Source organism: Setaria viridis, chromosome 5 (assembly GCF_005286985.2).
Source record: "Setaria viridis chromosome 5, Setaria_viridis_v4.0, whole genome shotgun sequence".
Taxonomy (NCBI): Eukaryota; Viridiplantae; Streptophyta; class Magnoliopsida; order Poales; family Poaceae; genus Setaria; species Setaria viridis.
Window position 1 is genome coordinate 24,860,478 of NC_048267.2, and position 21,808 is coordinate 24,882,285.

A 21,808-nucleotide genomic window follows, 5' to 3' on the forward strand; every position below is an offset into this window, starting at 1 on the left:
TCGGATAATTGCTGCATCGGCAGCGATTAGGCGCATTTAAACCAGTTTAAGTTGGACAGTTCCGCCACAGAAAGGGTCTGTCGAAATCGCCGTCAGAAACAACTTCCGCCTTGAGGTCGCCCTTTTCTCCTAAAAGCACTGTAGCAGGGATAAGCGAGTCGAGTTTCACACGTGAGAAAGATTTAGGCAGTTGTATGTCCGATTCATCTCGGTTGAGGTCGATTTTAGCACAAACAAAAAAAAGACATTGCCTTGTTTTTTTCTAAGAATAAGATCAGACAGATGGGTTAGGTCTTGATTCCAGAATCTCAGCATTGCTGTGGTGAAATGAGGCCAGTGCAGGCGCGAAGCTAGGAGTGGAGATGATCGGGGTCATCTCAATAACTCTTCTGCTCCTCCTTTGGTGGGCCCTCAAAGAGAAGAAAAGAAGCCTGAAACTGGGGCCTAGTACAATGAAGTCATTATTATGTTGTTGGGCCTTAAAACATTTATGGGGTTGTGCGCGTGTGTGGCCGATTGGGCTAATATCAGGCCCGCAACAACCGTGTGCTTATGAGACTTTCCCAATGTCCTCCGTCCCTATCAATTTAAAGAGTTGGACCAACCTTGGAACCGATTAGTGCAGTGAACATTCCGCTTTAATCCCTGTAACCAATCCTTTTTTTTCCTATTTTGCAGTGTCTGTAATTAATCCCTGCCAGGTTATTCTTAGGCCGCATCTGTTGATTCCCATTCAGGAGTCACTGCCCCCGACCAGGACGAGCACACATGCACGCAGAAACCTCGGAAGAGCGCGACAGCAGCACGCCGGTGCCGTCGCCGTCGCAGCCCGAGAGCCTTCTCGTGGCGCTGAGAGCCACCTAGCAGGTAGTCCGTGCCAGCGTTACGTGTTGATGGTTGGCAGGTGCTTACTCGAGCAGCGTGGCTCGCAGGATGCACGAAATTAAACGGACCAAAGTCTCGAGCTCCCCCCTTTCTCTTCTCCTCGGTTGGTAAACGTTGGGTGACCAACCGCTACAGGTGGCGCACGCGGACAGTGTCTACAGCGAGCAGCGGTTAGTGAGGTCGGCGGCGAGGTTCCCGTCCGGCGCCACGTAGGCGCGGTTCTCAACGATAAGAATGTACGGATCAGGTGCCGAGGATCACCTATTCTTTTTTGAACGAACGGCCCACAACATCTGCGTTTATACTGATATAGCATGAAAAAATACAAGATTACGCGCCTGAAAGGTCATAACTAGGCAAAGAAGAGAAACTAAACAAAAAACAACTAAGAAAAACTCCGACAAGTTGGAGTGAAACATCAACACATACCGAGCTCAACACGCCTCAGGCACTTAGGTTGGTCAGGTGGGGATAGCGACACCACCTGACACACCACAACCCCGCTGCTCGTGTACCAACAGCATCGTCGCCTGGACACAAGGCCTTCAGAGGTTACCTACCTATTATCACCGCCAGCGCCGTCGAAACGACGATATCCCACACCGAGCCAGCCACTGCCATGTAGGGTTAGCCACCGTGATCCGCTGCAAGCCGTGTAGTCGTCATGCCATCGGGTCCGCTTGTGCCTCCTCACGAAGTTGACCTGCACCGGACTAACACCCGTGAAGTAGGGCTAGCCACTGTAAGTCGCTGCAAACCGTCGAACCGACGCAAGAACAACTGCCTCTGGATATCAACTTCTAACCGCGTGCACCAAGCTTAGGATGTATACTGCAGTACCAAGCAACCCAGTCGCGTCGACGAAGAAAGCGAGATGCCACATGGGGCCACCGGCAGCCATCGGAGGATCACCTCGTACCGAAGCAGCCACCGCTCTGCGGGACCGCCCAATGCCTCAACACGCTGGTCTTTTAAGCGAAGCAAATCTGCCAACCACCACCAACCACGACAGCGTCATGCAAACTTCATGGTCACCACTGGTGCACGGCCCCTCAAAGCGTCACCCTCAACTACCAAGCAGAAGTCTTGCCCTCTAGATGCTGCACCAACATCCACTTCTTGGCTGCCAACAACCGCCACAGCCATCCACCCCCGAAGTCCTCAACTAGGTCTCCACCACTCCATCGCAAGGGCCAAAACCACCATGGCAAGAGCAAAGTACCGAAACGGCCGCCACAATGCGTGACCGCTCACCACCAAGCAAAACAGAGAGAGCATACGGCGTGCCACCCACCATCATCAACACCAAGCAACAACCAGGTCGTCAGGGGGATGGGGAGGCAGAACGGGAGCTCCAAAGGTGACACCTTCAAGAAGGAAAACGACGCTAGATGCACCATCGCCGCCCGACCAAGAGATCTTAGGCAAGGTTTTCACCTAGAGTTCCTGTAACTGAAGCTAGGAGAGCGCCATGATAACGTCCCCAATAAGAATTGCGGCACCCAAGACGTCGCCGTTGTCAACCGGACGCACCGAGCAGAGCTTCCACCTAGCATCCCTCAGCCTGCAGCCACCACTAGCCTCACTAGCCTCTCTGCCCGCCATGGCAACCATCAACAAGACTCACCACCTTGCCAACACCCCCGCCATCAACCAACCACCACCCCGGTCCTCGCGCGCAACGCCATCACGCCGCTGCACTATCACCACATGCGGACCTCCGCACATGGGCCTTGTGCGCAGCCTCCTCGCCGTGCAAGCCTCCTCCAGCGCCTAGCCGCCTCCCTCTTCCATATCCGCCTCCGCACGATGGCCCGATGACACCCGCACCACCACCTCGGTGCTTCCAGCATGCCCCTGCACAGGCGTCACCGCCACGCCCCCATGGCATTGCCGACACACCTTGCACATGCCACCCTAGCCGCGACACTGTTAATGCTTATTATTGATACACTTTTAGTACCATTTAACTAGTGTTTTCATGCATATTCTTATACTAACCTGCCACTTGGCATCTGAAATAACCTTGTTTTCGCATATGCAAGATATTTTGGAGGTTATTCTATTTTCGCAGGAAATTGGGCTAAATATGCATTTTTGGATAAAGCATTGAACGAGCAGTGGACCAAAGGAAGATGAAGACCAGGAGGCACAAAAAGGGCCCAGGCAGCCTGGTGCTCCTCAGGCCGATCGCCCTGAGCTAGTCTCCACCGATACTCATTTTTTGCAAGCAATCCTTCAAGATGACTTAAGGGCTAAGTTTGTGAAGATATGGCGAGGATCACTTCGGGATCAAGGGGTAATCAAAGAAAATCAAGTGGAGATTTGGAAACTTATTCAAGATCATTCTCATCCCGAAGCTATCGACGTGCTAGGCCCACATGCATAAAAAATAAGGTTCCAGAACATTGAAGAAGACTTAGCGACGAAGTTGGGCGTGAGGGGATAAAAGGAAGGACCTTCTAGTTTTGGATTAGACTATCTAGCATGCTTGGTATAATCGTGGTGATTAGAACTAGTATGTCGATCCTTCATGATAGTTAGACATCTTCATCTATGTTTGCGCCCTTAAACTACCTGCGCTGACAGGGGGTATCGTGACAGGGTCTTCTTCCATGTAAGGTAGGGGTTTTTGGAATGTTGACTGGAGGTAGTAGTTTAAAGATTGCCTTGGATGAGATGCATGATGCGCTTGCTTATTAGCTAGATCTGCAACTAGAAGATGATAGGCCCTTGTTATCCTTGATTATGCTATCTTATATGTATTTATGGATGTGATCAACATATGCTCTATCATTTATATCTATTAGATCCGTTAAGTTAGATAGAAAATCTTAGTTAGTTTGCTTTCGACCCACGGATCGACAAAACTTGGACGCATACTCTGAGGAAAAAACTGCAACTGATCCATACACTTGCAGTTTAAACTGACATGCTTAACTGCCATCGACAGACACCACGCCGTCGCTGCCCGAGTCGCCCGAGCGGGGACGACGCGGGCCGGGTGGTGTTTTTTGAACTGGATTTATCTCTGTGCCGATCACCAATTCTTGGCATGGAAAGTGCCTGATCAGATTCAGATCAGAGACCAGCCATACAGTTTGGTCTTTCGCGACGTGAACTGTGCAACTGCTTGTACCCCGGCGCACACTCGCACGCTTGGAGGCGGTGGGTGGACCCGCGCTCACGCCATCACGGCGGAGCGGGGCCTGCGCCCTCGGCCCCTCTCGCACGCAGTCGTGGACTCGTGGTGGCTCATTAATTGGCCCGGCGCGCTCGCGCTGGTCGGCAACGGCGCGCCGCCGCCGATACGACCGATCACATCCACCCCACCGCGCCTCGCCGCCCCGGAGACTTTTTTGCGCTGCGCTCCAGTCTCCACACCCATGCCAGCGCGCGCGACGCCGACGCGACGCGACATCCCCCGCTCGCGAGGACGCATTCCCTCTCAACCTCACCAGCTCGCCCGCGCTCGCTCCCGACGTGTCCAACTGTCCAACTCCCACCAGCCAAGCGCTGAAGCGCGCCCATCCCCGGCTGACCGGCTCCCCGCCGGCCCGCCCCCGTCCGGTCCAGCAGCGATCTCGGTCAGGTCGCGCTCGCGCCCGAGCCCAGCCATCTTTTGATCCAACACTCTTCGTCTCCTCCCATAAAAAACTCCCCGACACCCGGCCGGCACGCCGCGTCCGCGACCAACCGCCTCCGTCCCGTGTCGAGCCATGGCGGCGCCGCCCCAACCCCGCCCCGCGCTCCTGCTCGCTCTACTCCTCGCGCTCCTCTGCTCCTTGGCGTCGGCGGACCCGCGCACGTCCGTGGCGGGGCAGCGGTGCGCGGAGGGCGCGGCTGTCTCCGGCTCGACGCTGGCCGACAACTTCGTGCCCGCCATGGACGACCTCAACACCAACGTCAGCGCGCACGGCTTCGGCACCTCCGCCGTCGGCTCGGGGGGCCCCAACACCGTCTTCGGCCTCGGCCAGTGCCTGCGCGACCTCTCCCCCGTCGACTGCATGCTCTGCTTCGCCGAGGTCCGCTCCCTGCTCCCCAAGTGCTACCCGCGCGTCGGGGGGCGGCTCTACCTCGACGGCTGCTTCGGGAGGTACGCCAACTACTCCTTCTTCGGGGAGGCCCTCGACGCCGCCGCCGACGCGGGCGACGACGTCGCCGTCTGCGGCTCCTCCTCCGCCGCCGCGGAGGGGGGCCGCAACTACACGGGCGGCGCCGGCCCGCGGGCGTTCGGGGCCGCCGTGCGCGCCGCGCTGGAGAACGTCACCGCGGACGCGGCGGCGCCGGGGAGCCGGGGGTTCGGGGCGGGGTCCGCGGCGTCCGGCGGCGCCACGGCGTTCGCGCTCGCGCAGTGCTGGGAGAGCCTCAACGCCACCGCGTGCGCCCAGTGCCTCCGCGCCGCGTCGGGTGCCGTGGCGGCGTGCGCGCCGGCGACGGAGGGCCGCGCGCTCTTTACCGGCTGTTACCTCCGCTACTCCACGCGGCGGTTCTGGAATGCCAACGCCACGGCGGGCGCTGGCTCGGGCTCTTCAGGTACGACGATTCAAATCCATGCACCACACATTATTCAATGGTTTGGCTGCTCTGCTCTGCTCTGCTACGGTATGCTTGGAATTGCTCCTGCCTAGGGGATACTTTCCTCACCTTTTGACGCCCGAGAGTTGCCTAATTCAATTAGATGCTGCTCAATTTTGACTTTATTCAGCAGCTGATCACGTTATTCTTTATGTCCCGTTGAAATAAATTGAAGGAATGCCTGTTCAAATCATGGTTAGTCAACCTCACTTTGTTGACTGCATGTTTAGGAATGAATAAACCAAAGACGTTTCACTATTGGCATCTACTAGAATGTACTAGGGAATGTTATCAAAACCAGCAACTAACAAGCCTGTTTTGGATTGGCTTTGACCAAAGCATTTGCTGGTTTTTTCAACGGTATCCTGAAGGCATTAAGCAATGTCTCTGTTGAAACAATTGTTTAGGTGGTTATAAACTGAGCTAGAAAGAAAGCCAACAAAGTTACCACAACGTCACTGCACATGTATTGAATAGTCTAGTTACTTTTCCTTGAATTGTCTGTCCATTGTCCAACGTGAAGCCCTCATTTCTTTTCATGACGAAAAAATGGACAGTTTCTCACCCATGAATGCTTCTTGTTTATTTTGTCACTACTTAGTTTTTTTCTACATTTTCTTGATTTGACTAAAGACATTAATATCATGCTGCTCCTTTCATTTTCCCTCCTAAGTCCTAACCTTAATATCATGCTGCTCCTTTCATTTGCTTTAGCTCTTTTTTTTTCCTCTGAAAATTACCTCTCTGTAATATGCAGGAAACAAGGGTGTTGTTTGGATATTGGTAGGTTCATTTCTTGGTGCTTTTGCAGTTGTCCTCATTATTTCTTTTCTGGCATGGAAGAAAAGAATTCTCAGGAGAAAAAACGAGTGGAACTCATTTATAGGTCAGTTTCAGATTTAAAAATGTTTGGTATTCAGTGGATTTTCTTCTTCATATCTGATATGTTTGCAACGGACTACAGATATGTATGGCGATGGACTCTCCGTGAGAATTGCACAATCTAGTTTGAATTTCAAATATGAAGAGTTAAGAAAAGCAACAAATTATTTTGATCCATCAAATAAACTTGGTCAAGGAAGCTATGGAGCTGTATACAAGGTATAAAAAGTTCACCTAAACTGAAATCTTAGTATGATTTTCCCCAGCAATGGGTTAAAAATGAAATCCGAAACTTTGACACATTGATCCCAACTCTGTAGGCTGTTCTTCTTGATGGTAAGGAAGTAGCTGTCAAGAGACTATTCCTAAATACGAGGCAGTGGGTTGATCAGTTTTTCAATGAAGTCGACTTAATAAGTCAAGTTCGTCATAAGAATCTAGTTAAGTTGCTTGGCTGCAGCATGAATGGTCCAGAGAGTTTGCTTGTTTATGAATACTACTTCAACAAGAGCCTTGATCTCTTCTTGTTTGGTAAGGCCATGATGTGGTGCTGTCTGTTGCTATTGTTGTTTTTTCTATTTATTTTTGGGTACTATTCTTCAAAAAGTGCCGAAAAATAATCGAAAATGATTAGCATTGGCTTAGAATTTTTCAATCAGTATGTTCATGTTCGTGGGTCAAAAATGTTTTCTGGTAGTATCCTGTTGGATGGTTCTAAAAAGGGGAATCTTGTCATTCTTTTCTCCCATGTAATAATAGATTTCACGCACAATTGACTTGTCTGCCCACAAAGTCTCTTCCTGCCAATCTTTTAAATTGCGACTTCCATGGCAAGGTCCAGGTCCAGGAAAAGCTACAAAAGCTATTGCTAGCTAACATGGAAGCTATACTTCTTCATGCATAATTCATATTTGAAGAAGCTATTCGACTAAGATATTCTACTTCGTGTTTTGATATAAAATATTTCATCTGATTGTTCTATGTTCTTAGAACGCACTCTTCAGTTTTTGCAGTTTTCTATAGAAATTTATAAGGGCAATAACTAATTATCTTGTATCATTCTCTCAGATACAAGTGGCAGAAGAAATTTGACCTGGGATCTCAGAATCGATATCATTCAAGGCATTGCCGAGGGACTTTCTTATCTCCATGAGGAGTCAGAAACACGGATTATCCACCGAGATATCAAAGCTAGTAATATTCTATTGGACGATAAGTTGAAGCCCAAAATAACAGATTTTGGCCTTGCAAGAGCTTTTGGAGAAGATGTTACTCATCTTACTACTGGTGTTGCTGGGACTCTGTAAGATCCTTTCTCCATATTTACATCCACGGATCTCATGGAATTATTCATTTCAAATATCAAATGCCAATAGTGCACTTTGAGATTTTAAACTCACAAAATAAGTTTCGTGCAGAGGCTACATGGCTCCTGAATACATAGTACATGGTCATCTGACAGAGAAGGCTGATGTCTTCAGCTATGGTGTCCTTGTTCTCGAGATTGTAACAGGGAAAAGATGTAGCAGTTCAAATGGTTCACATGGAGGACAGGTTTTGTTAACAAAGGTACTACACTGATCTTACTAACCTCACTATTGAAATTGCTTGATTTCTGTTCTGATAGTTCTGTAATCATATGCTGGACACTGGGTCTGTTTGTTCCCGAAACAGAGCCAATAATCAATCTAATAGTCTGTTTAATTTCATAGAATAGGTTGAAATTCTTTCAAAATCTAATGATTAGGGGAAAAAAGGATAGTAATGATATGGACAAAAGAGTTGAGCTTAGCATCTTGATAATGGCATTGTGGCATGTACAGTGGCGGAGCTGCACCTATGGCAACTAGGGCTATTGCCCTAGGTGAAGCTCTAAAAGACCTATAAAACTTCATTAAATTTGAAGATAAGTTCGAAGAATTGTAGAATCTAGTCTCAGGTACATGAATCCATCCCTTGGTGTAATAAAATCCTAGCTCTGCTGCTGGGCATATATGAAAGGATCTAGGATGTCGACTAGAGGGGGGTGAATAGTTGAACCTGAAAATTTTCAACAACTTCGAACAAGTTTATTAGAAACTTCCGAAGTTTCTGGAGATTGTTCCGGAAATTCCTCAACTTGCGGAATTTCCGGAGAAATCTACGGATTCTCCGGAGATTAGCGAGATTGCACTATACCTCTATGAAATGCTTGACCAAAAGTAAATTGCTGAAAATAGGTTAAGCAATAAGGTCACTAAGCCTTGGAGACAAGATGAAACAGCTAGCAACCTTCTAGAAAAGTAGATCGAGCACAAACCCTAGAAATATGTTCTATGCTTGAATATGAACGAAATGAAGAACAACAAGGACAAGAGACACAAGGATTTGTTTACCGGAGTTCAGCTCCACACTTGAAGCCTACGTCTCCATTGAAGAACCCACAAAGGGTGGGTTTTTCACACCTAAGCCACTTTCCTCACTCTAGCGACCACAAAGATCGAGCTAGAGTCACTTACTCAATCGTCGGGGTAATACAAACTTTCCGTAGGTAGCCACAAGCTTGGATGCTCCACGAGCAACGTCTAGCTGGCTAGGAGCTTGAAGCTCCAAGAGTAACAAACGCGAAATCACCGGCTTGACAAAGAACAAGGTGCTCAAGGGATGGGAAATCAACTCACTAGCACTCTCTGTTGCTCTCCCTTAAATCCCTCCTTAAATCCCCACCAAATCTCACCAAGAATGTCAAAGGGGAGTAAAGAGGGGCTTTTAATGTGTTTCAGAAGCTTAGCACGAAGTTGGGTCCAGAGAGTAACTGGGGGGGGGCATGGCCCCTGCCAGCCCCTCCTTGGCTCCGCCACTGCTCAGAGCACGATGATGTAGCTTGTGTGCTGGTGGTAACTGGGGGGGGGGGGGGGGGGGGGGGGGGGGGGGGGGGGCATGACCCCTGCCAGCCCCTCCTTGGCTCCGCCACTGCTCAGAGCACGATGATGTAGCTTGTGTGCTGGTGGCATGGTGCGCGAAATGCGCACCCAGTATTTCAAACTTTGGATTCAAAAATGTTGATTGATGTTTTTTCAGTAGAAAAACAAAAAACACCATTGGGCCTAGTTGTTAGGCTTAAATCATTTGATTGTTCTGCATCTTAGGAACCATTTTCAGAAGGAAGTTCCAAACATGAATTTCCAGATTAAAGTGCACTTTGCTCGAAGCATGCAAATTTGCATCTCTGTCAAAGGAAAGAGGCATACAGATGTAGTTAACCTTAGAAACAAACCACTCTTCAAGACAAAGTGATCAACTCAATAACATTGTCTGAAGCCCCAGTAAATCCTTATACAACTAGGAAATGGTAGTAGATGCAATGCAATCTGTAAGTGACCAGAAGCATGACACGAAAATTAATTACACAGAGTTGCTGAGAAATTGCAAAGATTTCTTGATGACATAACCTGTTGTCCAGAGAATATGGTGCTTAATTTTAGTCAATGGTAACATGATCATGAATTCATGATTTGTTGCATGGGTGTATGTACTCTAAGTACAAAACTGCACGCCAATGTAGCATGTCACATGGTACCGTAGACCTTTTACAGTTTTATACCTGACCATGCCAAGTTCCAGTCAGCCACTAAGCTACTATCATATAACATGTTTAATTTGAATAAATTTTTAAATTTAAGGTGTGGAAACACTACAAGGACAACACAGTTGAGATGATTGTTGATCGAAGCATCTATGAAGACACTATCAGGGATGAGGCCATGCATATACTGCAGATTGGACTGCTATGCACCCAAGCAAATCCTGATGACAGGCCTACAATGGGGAAGGTGGTGGAGTTGCTGAGAAACCACAGGAATGATTTGGAGATTGTGTTGAGTGATCCTCCATTTCTGGATGTTGAGGCTGTTGAGAACATCAAAGAAGGGGAGCATTCACGATTGTTGTCCACAAATTCTGCTCCTTCACTGTCAGGCTCGTCTCGATCTTACTTAAGTGGCAGATAATCTCAGCAATGTGTTTCTTTAGTTCCTAAGAGGAATATATTTAAGATTTTGTACAGTTCTGCGTGATGTAAAGTGATCATATTAGCAGGTAGATCTTTTGAAAAAATCCAGCAGCCTATAAATCATAAAGAGTGCTAGAATGGATGGCACCACCACAATTGTACATAATATTTTGTCCCACCACAAATGTACATAAATACAAGTGAGGTCATGTTACTTTTGCAGTTTACATTCATTTGACAATCTTAAGGTGTGTTTGATTTGAGGAATGTGAAGAATAGAAGTAACAAACAACTTAGAACTTGTCTTGTTCAGAAAATTCAATGAAACATCATCATGCTACTAGTTTTCAAATTTGATGGCTGGAAAACTGTACTGGTCAAAATGGATAAATGATTTTACACATAGTTAATTGATGTTCAAAGCATTCCTTTGACTGAGTACAATGTCAACTGAAATAAATGAGGTGTCACGTTCAAATTGGCTGACAGTCTCATTCACGGTAAGGTTTCATTGACTAGTTGGAACATGTATGCTGATTGTTATTCCAGATAGTTGTCTGCAAGATTGAAAATGCTATTAGGGTTCTTCTCGATTCATTAAAAGTGTGCTGAAGTCAAGCGAATGTGAAATTGCTTCCTCTCTTTGTCAGCAATGTATCACAATCTCTCTCTAAAAAATGGGGGGAAAGAAAATGTAACCCAAATATCTCACGAAGATTTGCAGGAACTCAGTGGAGGACGGGCAGCATAAGGTATCCTTTCTTGTGCCCTTAAGCTTCCTATCTACCCTCAATGTTCAGCTAAGAGTATCAGTACCTCATTCTTTGTTTCTTTGTAGGCTTGATTTTATTCTATGAGCTCTCAAAGCTTTAAGTTCTTACTTGTATGCACCACAGATTGTGAAGATTTGGTTTAGTGCAAAGTGGTGCTTGCTGAAAGCATCTATCGTTTCCAATTTTCGCCATGAAATTCTAAGATAAGCAAGAAATAGAGTGGTTCAGTGGCTCCACAATGAGATGTTGCTGTTCTTTTTTTTGTTGCTCTTGTCATGATTGCTTGTTTGTCCTCCTGGACAACATCCACTACGCTGGCTGACCCTCGGGCAACTGTGGTTCGTGAATTCTGTAACAAAACCCGAGATGACGGTCCTGAAGCAGTTTGGGCCAACAACTTTGTCGTTGCCTTAGAAAACCTGAACTCGGATCTTGAGCAAAAGGGATGGGGGGGTAACTTCCGTTGGGCAAGATCCTATTACGTTCTATGCGCTCGTGCAATGTCTTGAAGATCTCAACAAAAGGTCGACTGCACGCTCTGCTACTCAGAAATAAGGTCTCTTCTACCAAAATGCTATCCTGAAATTGGAGGCCGCATATATCTTGATGGCTGCTTCATGAGGTATGCAAATTACTCTTTCTTCGATGAGGTCATGGACTCGTTGGATACAAGTGTGTGCTCCTCCAGTAAGCACAGCTCAGACCAGCAGGGTTTTAGTTCATCTGTGAATGATGTGTTAAGTAATGCGACTTACTTGGCTGTCAAGAGCAACAAATTTTTCGAGAACACGCAGGAGAGCTGCGCATATTTGTATTAAGAAGAAAACATTGAGTTTTGTTTACAACGCGGGCCTAACCGGGCACACGCACACGGGCTACAATCCCTAAGAGGACTATACGATTACAGATACAACCGGCACTCTGAGGCGTGCTAACAAAGCCTAGTTGTTCGCGATGATCCTTCCCGTAGCCGGTGCCGCCGCCTCAGGCCACCCCAATGCCGCCATGTACTTAGCTCCTGCCATCATCCAGAGCTGCCCTTCTTGCAAGATGGTGTGCAGCAAGTCGCTTTCACTACGGCCCGGATGACCGTCGAAGATCCTACTGTTCCTCTCTTTCCCGACACCAGGTGACCAGCATGACCACCGAGTCGACCCCTTTCTGCTTGAGCGCGTTGAGCCCGCTACGAAGCCGCAACCACCAGTCAAGCATCTCCGTGATGTTCGATGGTAACTGAATGGGCGTCCCCAATGCTGCAGCAATGGCGTGCCGAATTTGCTTGGTGTAGCTGCAGGAAACGAAGAGGTGGTTGGCAGTTTCCAGTTCCTGATCACATAGCTTGCAAGACGCTGGGCCCTGTAGGCCGTGGCGATGGCGCCGCGCCGGTCTGCTGTCCAAATCCTGCTTCGCACCGCAAGCCAAGTGAAAAATTTTACCTTTAAGGGCGCCCAAGCTTTCCAGGTCAAGAGAAACAAAGGATTTGCAGTCAGTTCAGTCTCTAGATCACCAAAAGTTGCAGCTTATGCACTTGCTCAGTGCTGGGAGAACCTGAACACTTCGAGCTGTGCAGCCTGCCTCAGTGCCGCTGCAGCATCGGTGGCCAACTGTGCACCGGTGGAGGAAGGCCGTGGACTCTTTACTGGCTGCTTCATAAGATATTCGACAGCACCTTTTTGGAACTCAGAGGATTCTGCGTCAAGGTTCAGCTCAAAGAAACGGGTTGTTCTTTGGACAGTCCTGAGTTCCTCCGTTGGTGTCACTCTTGTACTTATCATCTCAGTATTGGCATGGCAGAAGAAGAAAGCTCATCAGGCAAGAGAAACATCATTGAGAGGTTAGTATTGCAGGCTCGTCCTAAACTTCGTTTACTCCTGGCTGGATCTGCTTTATATTTGCTCCAATTGCTTTTAATACTTGAGAAACTGCAGGTTTCTATGGCTCTGACCTTCCTGCAAGGATTTCTCAATCAAGTCTCAATTTCAGTTATAAGGATTTAAAGAAAGCAACATGTTCGTTCAGTTTAGCAAACAAGATACGGCAAGGCAGCAACGGTACTGTGTACAAGGTGCATACATGGAAGTAAAACAATGCATTTTAGGCTTACACTTTTTTTGGGGGGTACAAAGATGTTGATCTGCAATATTGCAAAGGACCTGTCACTCAGAGGTTGTAATTATTTGCATACAGGCTGTTCTTCCTGGAGGGAATGAAGTTGCTGCAAAGAGATTGTTCCTGAACACAAAGCAGTGTATCGATCAGTTCTTCAATGAAGTTGATGTCATAAGCCAAGTACGTCACAAAAATTTGGTGAAATTGCTTGGATGCAGTGTGGATGGCCCAGAAAGCTTCTTGGTATATGAATACCACTTCCACAGGAGCTTAGATCTGTTCATATTCGGTAAATATAAAGCTCATTTTATTCTAGTTTCGTGCTCACGTATACTTTTCCTGCATGGACTTTGATTTCCTGTTGAATTAGAAGTTCCACGCAGCATAATTTAAGCATGATATGGAGGAACTGTTCTGGGTCCGAAATGAAGCTTTTCATTTATTCAAGAAGATAATGAATTTATACCATACCAGTCAGCACAATCGTCTCCTTTTGCGTTGACCCACACACATTGTTACATACTGATAGTGGCTTAATACAGGATTTTATGAGGATAAACGAGTTTTGCGACTTGCAATGCTCTTCTGGTTTCCTTTATGGAGCTTCATATATGATTTATATGGTGATATAAATCATCACCACATTGAACTGAAGTACCGTTCTTATTCTATATGTGCAGCTGATGACCAGAACAGTCGTTTGGATTGTAAACAAAGGTTTGATATTATTTGTGGCATAGCAGAGGGTCTATGCTACCTCCACGAAGAGTCAGAAACTCGGATCATTCACCGGGACATCAAAGCCAGCAACATCCTGTTGGACCAAAAGCTCAAGCCAAAAATCACAGACTTTGGGCTTGCTCGAGTTCTCTGCGGTGACAGTGTTGAAATAATGGCCTAGCCCATAGTAATTTCAGAATTTCAAATAAATCTCAAATGCCCATGTGGGCAAGAGGTGGAGTGATGCAAGTCTTTAGTCCCACATTGCTAGTGGAGGGGAGGGATGACCAAGTTAAATATGAAAGTTGTCTCCATTCCTCCAAGCTATGTGTGTGGGGAGAGAAGGAGAGCTCCACACGCCTGCACTCGCATGCCTTGCCGGGTGGGGTGGGGCGAAGGGTGTGTGGGCGCGCGCGGCACTTGCATGAATGGTCCGCCGAAATCCGGCCCCTCGCCTTGCGGGGGCGTGACTTCCTTTTGTTTGCCGTTTCATTTTTTGTTACTTGGTCACCGGTTTAGATCACGATCGCGACGTGAGAATCGTGGGCTCTCCTATATATGCGACCTACCGGCCTCTACCAAAAACAGATCTATTCGAGCTAGGGTTTTTGCCTCCTCTCGCTGCCGCGCCGCCATCGTAGTCTACTCCATCCCGATTGTCGACGTGCACCGGCGATTGGGAGAGCAGGTCTCCGGAACCGTTGTCTTCAGCGATCCTACACCGGGAGAGGGCGAATAAGGTTTTTGGGAAGCGCTCTGCGCGACTGCTCGATCGCTTCCTCCGCTTCATCAAGTTCTTCGTCGACTCCTTCACCACGGCTCGTCTACCTCTTCGTCACTCGGGCGTCATTCGCCGTCGCGAACAACGTCAGGTTGCTGATCGTCATCGACTGTTGTACCCGGTAGTCGTCCAGGAGCCGGTCTTCATCAAGAAAGAAACGTACGATGTCTTATCTCAAATTATATCTTCCATACTAGCTATTTGATACGTTGCAGTCTGATAGCACTGGATAGTATGGTAGAATGTGTGATTCTATTTGCAATGATAGACTTGTCTAGATCTTGCGTAGACATGTCTAGTTTAATCTGCTATCTGTTCATCGTATTCATGATTTATTTTTAGATTAAATTAAAACTAAAAGTGCTTATATATCCGACAGACAGAACTCATCTCACGACAGGAATCGCTGGGACAGTGTAAGTACTACCAGCCTGCTTATCTTCTGTTATGTTCTCTTCACTCAGTTATACAGCAACCTTTCTGAGAGGCAATTGCACAACGTCTCACCAAGTGAGATGGTCCAATTTGCAGCGGTTACATGGCTCCCGAATATGTTGTGCACGGACACCTTACCGAGAAGGTGGATGTGTACAGCTTCGGCGTGCTGGTTATCGAGGTCGTCACCGGGAAGCGGTGCTGTGCATTGACGGGGTCTCACTCTGGTCATTCACTTTTAGCAGAGGTTTGAGCCATCTCTGATTCTCTGAACATGGAAGCATGGATTTGGCTAATCAGATCTGTGTTTGGCAAAAGTCTGGATTTTTCCAGCATCAAAGCAAATGCTGAACAGCTAAAGTAGTAACCTTTACATTTTTGAGATATTATTTACTATATATAGTATGATCACTAAACAACTGAAAAATGCACAAATGACTAGAAGAGAGAACAACACGCACCTATCTGACATTCTGGAATTGATATGAAAGTTTACATTACCGAAATCAGTTTTGAATCAGCAAGCACGATACTACTCTTGTGGATTGTTGCAGGTTTGGCAAAGTTACAAGGCTAACGCTATGGAGAAGATCGTTGACGCGAGACTGCAGCGGCAGGTGGGTGCCTCTGCCTTCGAAGAAACAACGCGCGTCGTCCAGGTCGGGCTGCTGTGCACACAGGCGAACCCCGACAAGTGGCCGGCCATGTCGAGAGTGGTGGAGCTGCCTGAGGGACAGGGACGGAGCGCGTGGCGGCGCGGAGTTCGTCCTGGGCGACCCGCCCTTCTTCGAGGTCGACGTCGCTGTAGTAGGTGGCGGCGGCAGCAATGAAGCATCCACGCTGTTGCCTGGCAACTCGGCCTCCGATGAAGTCTCCGGATTGTATTACGAGTTCACTGGTAGATGATCGCTGGGCCTGGAGTCCTTTTACAGTGTTCTGAATCTGAATGGACATTTTCCCTATCCGAGGTGCAGACTGCAGACATGCAGTGACGTTGAAACTGTTCGTTTTGCCTCTTCATGCCGTTTGGATGTACACTGAACTGTACGTGTCCACTTTCAACGACGAAAATTCTCTTACATCCCGTTTGGATGTCGGTCTTCGCCTCAGAATTGATTTTGATGTTCCTGAAATTGAGAATTGGTATTAGAGCCAATACTGTAAAATTCAACCGGAACTAAAACAATGCTTTCTCAAAATCGAACCTTCCCCCTCCATATTGAGATGAATCGGCTCGGAACTGACCCCTTTATCAAAATAGCGCAGCCGCTCACACCCTCCTCCTCTTCTTCACCATTGCAGCCTCCACTTCCTCTTTCTTGCCGTCGTGGCCTCCGCCACCTCCTCTTCCTCACGGCCGGCGCACCTCCTCATCTTCCTCACGGCCGGCGCCATGACATGAGCGAAAGGGCAGGACCGCGAGCCACCCCGCCCTTCCCCACCTCCCTCTGTTGGCGGGACTTGCTCCGTCCCCTACCCTCCCCGCCTCCATCAACGACGGGATGCGCCGGCGCCGCTCCTCCCCGCCTACCTCCACGGGAGGGCCGCGCTGCCCCTCCTCGCCTCCTTCCTCAATGACGGGACACGCCGCCCCTCCGCCGGTGGTGGTTCTCCTGAGCGGTGAGCACGGTGTACATGACTGATTATCAATTCATTGTTCCGCACATCCAAACAAGAATGGAATTGGCATTCTTCATTAGATTCCAAAAGTTAATGCATAGTCATCCAAACAATAGAATTGGAATTATGACCCAATGCAAAATCATGACTGATTTGGTATTGGAACCAATTCAATACCAGGCTCTCCAATATCGACATCCAAACACAGCCTTAGGTATAACATGGTGCAGTTTGAACTCGGATAAATAACATTCAGATGGAGATGTTTTAATTTTGGGCCTAGGCGTCCGACGATGGAAACGTCCCACCATCGCAACATGGAGCGCAAGGTGGGAGGAGGCCGCCGCTCGTCGGTGGATCCGATTCATGCGAAGGAGGTTGCCGATCCCGTCGTCAGCTCGCCATTGACATCGTCAATTCGTCTACGTGACGATATGATGGTGGTACATAGTTAGGAGATGCTAGCTAGACGTAGAATACCGATAGGAGAGGTTAGGTTATGTTGTGTCCTACTCTGCTCTATAGCTTTGCCCTATCAGCAAGTAGATTGAGAGGTACTTCCTCCGTTCTAAATTGTAGGTCGTTTTAACTTTTTAAGTGCATAGATGTTTGTATGTATCTAACTTTTTTAAGAAAAAGGAAATTGTTTCCATCCTCTGCAACTGCACACATCAAAGTTTTTACATTATTCTCAGCACAAAAGCTAATAATAAAATAGGGAAATGAGCACACACATAATAGGGAAAATCAAAGACAAAGTCTATTATTGCTTCTCCATCTATTATTGGTAAAAATATCCAAAGTGACAACCTCCAGTGCTTTGCTTGCCGAACGTATGATCTCCCTTGTGTCCTCATGCTGTAGTAGGGACCGAAACCGCAGCCAATATGCTTCTCTGAAAACAACTTGCATAAAAAGAATTAAAATATTTATTTCTGAAAAATCAAGTCGTTACATGTGCACCAAATAGCCCACATAAATTTTTTTATCCTTCTTTCGTATGCCCGTTAACCAATTTCTAAGCATATGTGTTATTGATCTAGGTGGGGTTAACCCAGTAGCTACATGAACAACTCTCCATATGGTCTTAGCACATGGATAGTCAAAAAAGAGATGTTTAATTATTTCATTACAATCACATAAACAACACTTTTAACTTACAACCCAATTCCTCTTAGGGTCTGTTTGGATGTCGATATTGGAGGGCTTGGTATCGAACCCAGTTCAATACCAAAGCAGAGTAGCATTGAAAATGGATTACAATGCCAATTCTGTTGTTTGGATGTAGATGAAATTGCTACTTGGAATCAAATGAGGTGGCAAATACCAATTCATGTTTGGATGTGTAAATGGCAAAATTGGTATTGACATCATCTTCTCCATCTCTCCACCCGGCATGGCTCAACTAAGAAAGAGGGAGAGCAAGAAGGGGAGCGACCGCCGCAGGCCGCCTGTGCGCCGCACCACGTGCAGGCAGCCGCCAGGGGAGGGCCAGAGCTTGCCCCTCGCTGCCTAGAGCTCATGCCTCCGCGTCGAAGTGGGAGCTATGCGCTGCCGCCGCCGCGGGTCGCCGCTTCGACGAGCGGCATGCGCCGCCGGCTGCAACTCCACCCAGCGCCCACCGCGACGAAAGAAGAAAGGGGGGCGAGTGGGCGGGGCAGGCCTCCGCGCTGCCATCGCGATTGCCGTGAGGAAGAAGAGAGGGGGCACCGACTCCGAGGAAGAAGAAAGGGATGCGAGCGAGCGGGGCAAGCCTCCGCGCTGCCATCGCGATTGCCGTGAGGAAGAAGAGAGGGGGCACCGACTCCGCCCCCGTCTACGCAGGCTGCGAGGAAGGGAGGGGGCACCGGGTGCGAGGAAGATGGGAAGGGGCGCTGGGCGTAAGGAAGATGAGGAGGGGGACCAGGGCGGAGGGGCAGCTCGCACCGATGACAGGGGTGGCGTAGCTCGAGAGAGGGGGAGAGATGCAGGAGATGGGGGGAGGATCGATTCTAGCCAATACGGAGGGGAATGGCTCGGTATTGAGGGTGAATGGTTGTGAGTGTGGTCAATACCCGCTGGGTATTGGGGTTGATTTTCAATACCGAAGCCAAACGCTAATTCCGATTCCGAGGCTGAAATATCTACATCCAAACGCAGTGTTAGCTAAATTAGCCTTTGTTAAAATTACACCTTGCTGGAGATGCCAAAGGAAGATTTTTATTTTTAGAGAAATTCTTAGATTCCAAATAAATTTATTGGTGAAGGGATACCCTGATTCATCAAATACTAATGCATAGACTAAACTGTAAAACGTCCATGTCGATGTAGTTCCCAGGTAAAGCTATCCCTCCCTTGTGAAAGTTGTTGTAAGGATATTTTGGCTACTAGGTTGTGCCAAGAAGTTAATTTATCCCCTGTTAGAGCTCTTCGAAAGGAAATATTCAGTGGATTTTGGTTCATAACATTTACCACTGTATCATGAGGATAATTAACTATATTAAAAAGGTTAGGAAACTGCTCTCTAAGAGGTTTAGAGCCCACCCTAGTGTCCTCCCAAAATCTGGTTTGTGAACCATCTTTTATCTTAAATGTCCTGCACCCCACAAAGTCTTCCCTAACTTTTAATAGACCTTTCCAAAAATGTGAATCACCAAGTTTAATATGAACTTGAGTAATACATTTTTCACTTGGATACTTATTTCTATGTAAGTCTGCTAGGTACCTTCTTCATTAAGAAATTTAAAAATCCATTTACTGAGAAAGTATTTGTTTTTAATTCACATATCAGCTATTCCTAAACCCCCTTGATCTTTAGGACGACACAGGTTGTTCCACTTTGCAAGGTGGTGTTTTTGTTTCTCATTGTTGCCTTGCAAAAAAATTTGGACCTATAAAAATCCAATCTTTTAAGGACGCCTTTCTGAATTTCAAAGAAAGACATCATGAACATGGGGAGGCTACTTAGAACTAAATTCAGTAAAACTAGCCTGCCACCATAGGATAGGTGCTTGGCTTTCCAAGTGCTTTAGTTTGCGCTTGCATCTTTCCTCAATTATACTCCAATCTGCATTATGGAGTTTACGATGATGCATCAGAATACCTAAGTATCTGAAAGGAAAGGATCCTAGCCCACAACCAAACAATATAGTCTACTCTTGTTCATAATGTTTAGCTTCTCCGTAACAGAAGATCTCACTTTTGTGGAAGTTAATTTTAAGTCCCGCTAATTATTCAAAACACAGAGCAGCAGTTTCAAATTTTTTGCTTGCTCCAAATCATGATCCATGAACAGGATTGTATCATCTGCATATTGCAAAATTGACAACCCATCTTCCACTAGATGGGGAATGACCCCTTTGATTTGACCATTGTCTTTTGCCCTCTTTATCAAAATAGAGAGCATATGTATGCACCTAAATGAAGTACAAAGTGTACAGACATCTATAAATCTCTAGGTACATAGATATTTGTATGCATCTAAATGATCTATAAATCTAGAAAGTCAAAACGACCTATAATTTGGAGCGGATAGAATACAAAGAAAAGCGGACTATAGCATGGGAGAGATAGGTTCCTAGTCCCTACTAATCCAATCTAACATTGAACCAAGTTGAATGCACTTGTAATGATGCTACTATTCCAATTTGGTCTAGAACAAAGCTCATAAATGGTTCAATGCAAAGCGTACTTGTGGCGCGCCCACCGTATTAGGTATACTCATGCTCTTGATGATAAACGAGCTTATCATCGTAGCAAGTACTCTTAAGATGTCGCAACCATATAAGAACCGTCAAGAAAGATCCCTTCTCTTCTTTTCATTAATTTTTTATGAAGTGCCATTCCTGTGTAAAATTACCCAAATGCCATCCTAGGAGGCAGAAGAGATTCAAAGGAGATTCATAACTTCTAGCAAGTCCAAAGGGCGACCACAATATATTTGGCAAAGCAGTCTAAATAGGTGAGACCTACAGTTAGAAGTCCATAGCTATAGAAAAAGCCACAATGGTAAGTAGTAAAGATGGGTCCTACCAGAGGTAAAAATAGCTAAAGGCCACAATAGCAATATGTCAGCATGCAAAAGTTATCTGGCAGCCAACTACCCTATTTGTTTAATATTATACTATACATATATGCTATTTTATTACTGCTCATAGTATTATAGATCTCTTTTTGCTATGTCTCCCCTATGAACTACTTGCATAATGAACTGTTTTTTCAACGTATTGTGGTCGCCCTTTGGACTGGAAGAGTGGTAGTATATTCCGATTCACAGGCTTTGCCCGCCCGAGATCCCCTGGGGTCAACCTCGCTGCTACGCGGGGAAACGGGAGCAACCCCTTGGCCTCACGGAGAGACTCCTCCCCGTCATCGGGGCCTAGCTGGCCCACCGCAGGCATCCAAGTAGTGGTTCCTGCCGCTCCTGGGCCCACTTGCTGCCACGAGTCACCAGCCCCGGGCCCTCCAGCCCACGTAATTACGGGTGACCTCTGGTGATGCCAACTGGCTGGCTAGTCCGAGATTAATAGGTGAGAGAGGGATGCGACAAAACGGCCGTTAGATTGGATTAGTAGAGTAATCACCTGAGTTTAGAGTGTTCTGGAAGCTCAGCTTATGTGCTTTAAGTTAAGGCAACTTGCTCAATGGTGACAATGTAACAGCCAATGGTATGAGTGCAGCATCTAGTACGTGCCGTCCATTTTTTACCCTTGTTCTGCATGCATGCGGGGTAGTAGCTATAGACAGATTTTTGGTAGTGGAATGTTTCAAGGAGTGCGCATGGAATGCCCATACCATCACAACGCGTGCCAAACACGTATATGGGGACCTAATTAGCAAATACATGATGGTCTGTGTGTATACAAGAAGTTACTTTCGGATTCTCATCAATGAAAAAATTGTTAGCTTTGGCCATCGGCATATACTATCGACATAAAACTAATGTTACAAGATCATTATAATTCCATATTTTATATTTTATTTTGAAGATCATGTTTTGTTAGAAAATTGGTAATTAATAAAAGTGTCATCGTGCATACTAAGATGCAGGTTTCT

The 21,808-nt window shown here is 47.0% G+C and overlaps 2 protein-coding genes across 2 annotated transcripts; both read left to right on the forward strand.

The window, feature by feature from the left end:
- Positions 1 to 4,355: 4,355 nt before the first annotated feature.
- LOC117856340 (cysteine-rich receptor-like protein kinase 2) lies at positions 4,356 to 10,569 on the forward strand. Its single transcript, XM_034738726.2, has 7 exons — positions 4,356 to 5,421; positions 6,221 to 6,349; positions 6,428 to 6,564; positions 6,666 to 6,876; positions 7,414 to 7,648; positions 7,764 to 7,914; positions 10,008 to 10,569. Exons 1-7 carry the CDS (start codon positions 4,605 to 4,607, stop codon positions 10,332 to 10,334), a joined length of 2,007 nt encoding a protein of 668 aa, XP_034594617.2. The 5' UTR covers positions 4,356 to 4,604; the 3' UTR covers positions 10,335 to 10,569.
- A 906-nt stretch (positions 10,570 to 11,475) lies between these two features.
- On the forward strand, positions 11,476 to 16,255 carry LOC117856341 (cysteine-rich receptor-like protein kinase 2). The gene is made up of 9 exons (XM_034738727.2): positions 11,476 to 11,492; positions 11,621 to 11,912; positions 12,472 to 12,943; positions 13,038 to 13,174; positions 13,297 to 13,507; positions 13,899 to 14,099; positions 15,099 to 15,135; positions 15,251 to 15,401; positions 15,709 to 16,255. The coding sequence occupies exons 1-9, from the start codon at positions 11,476 to 11,478 to the stop codon at positions 15,982 to 15,984; spliced, it is 1,794 nt and encodes a 597-aa protein (XP_034594618.2). The 3' UTR covers positions 15,985 to 16,255.
- Positions 16,256 to 21,808: the final 5,553 nt, after the last annotated feature.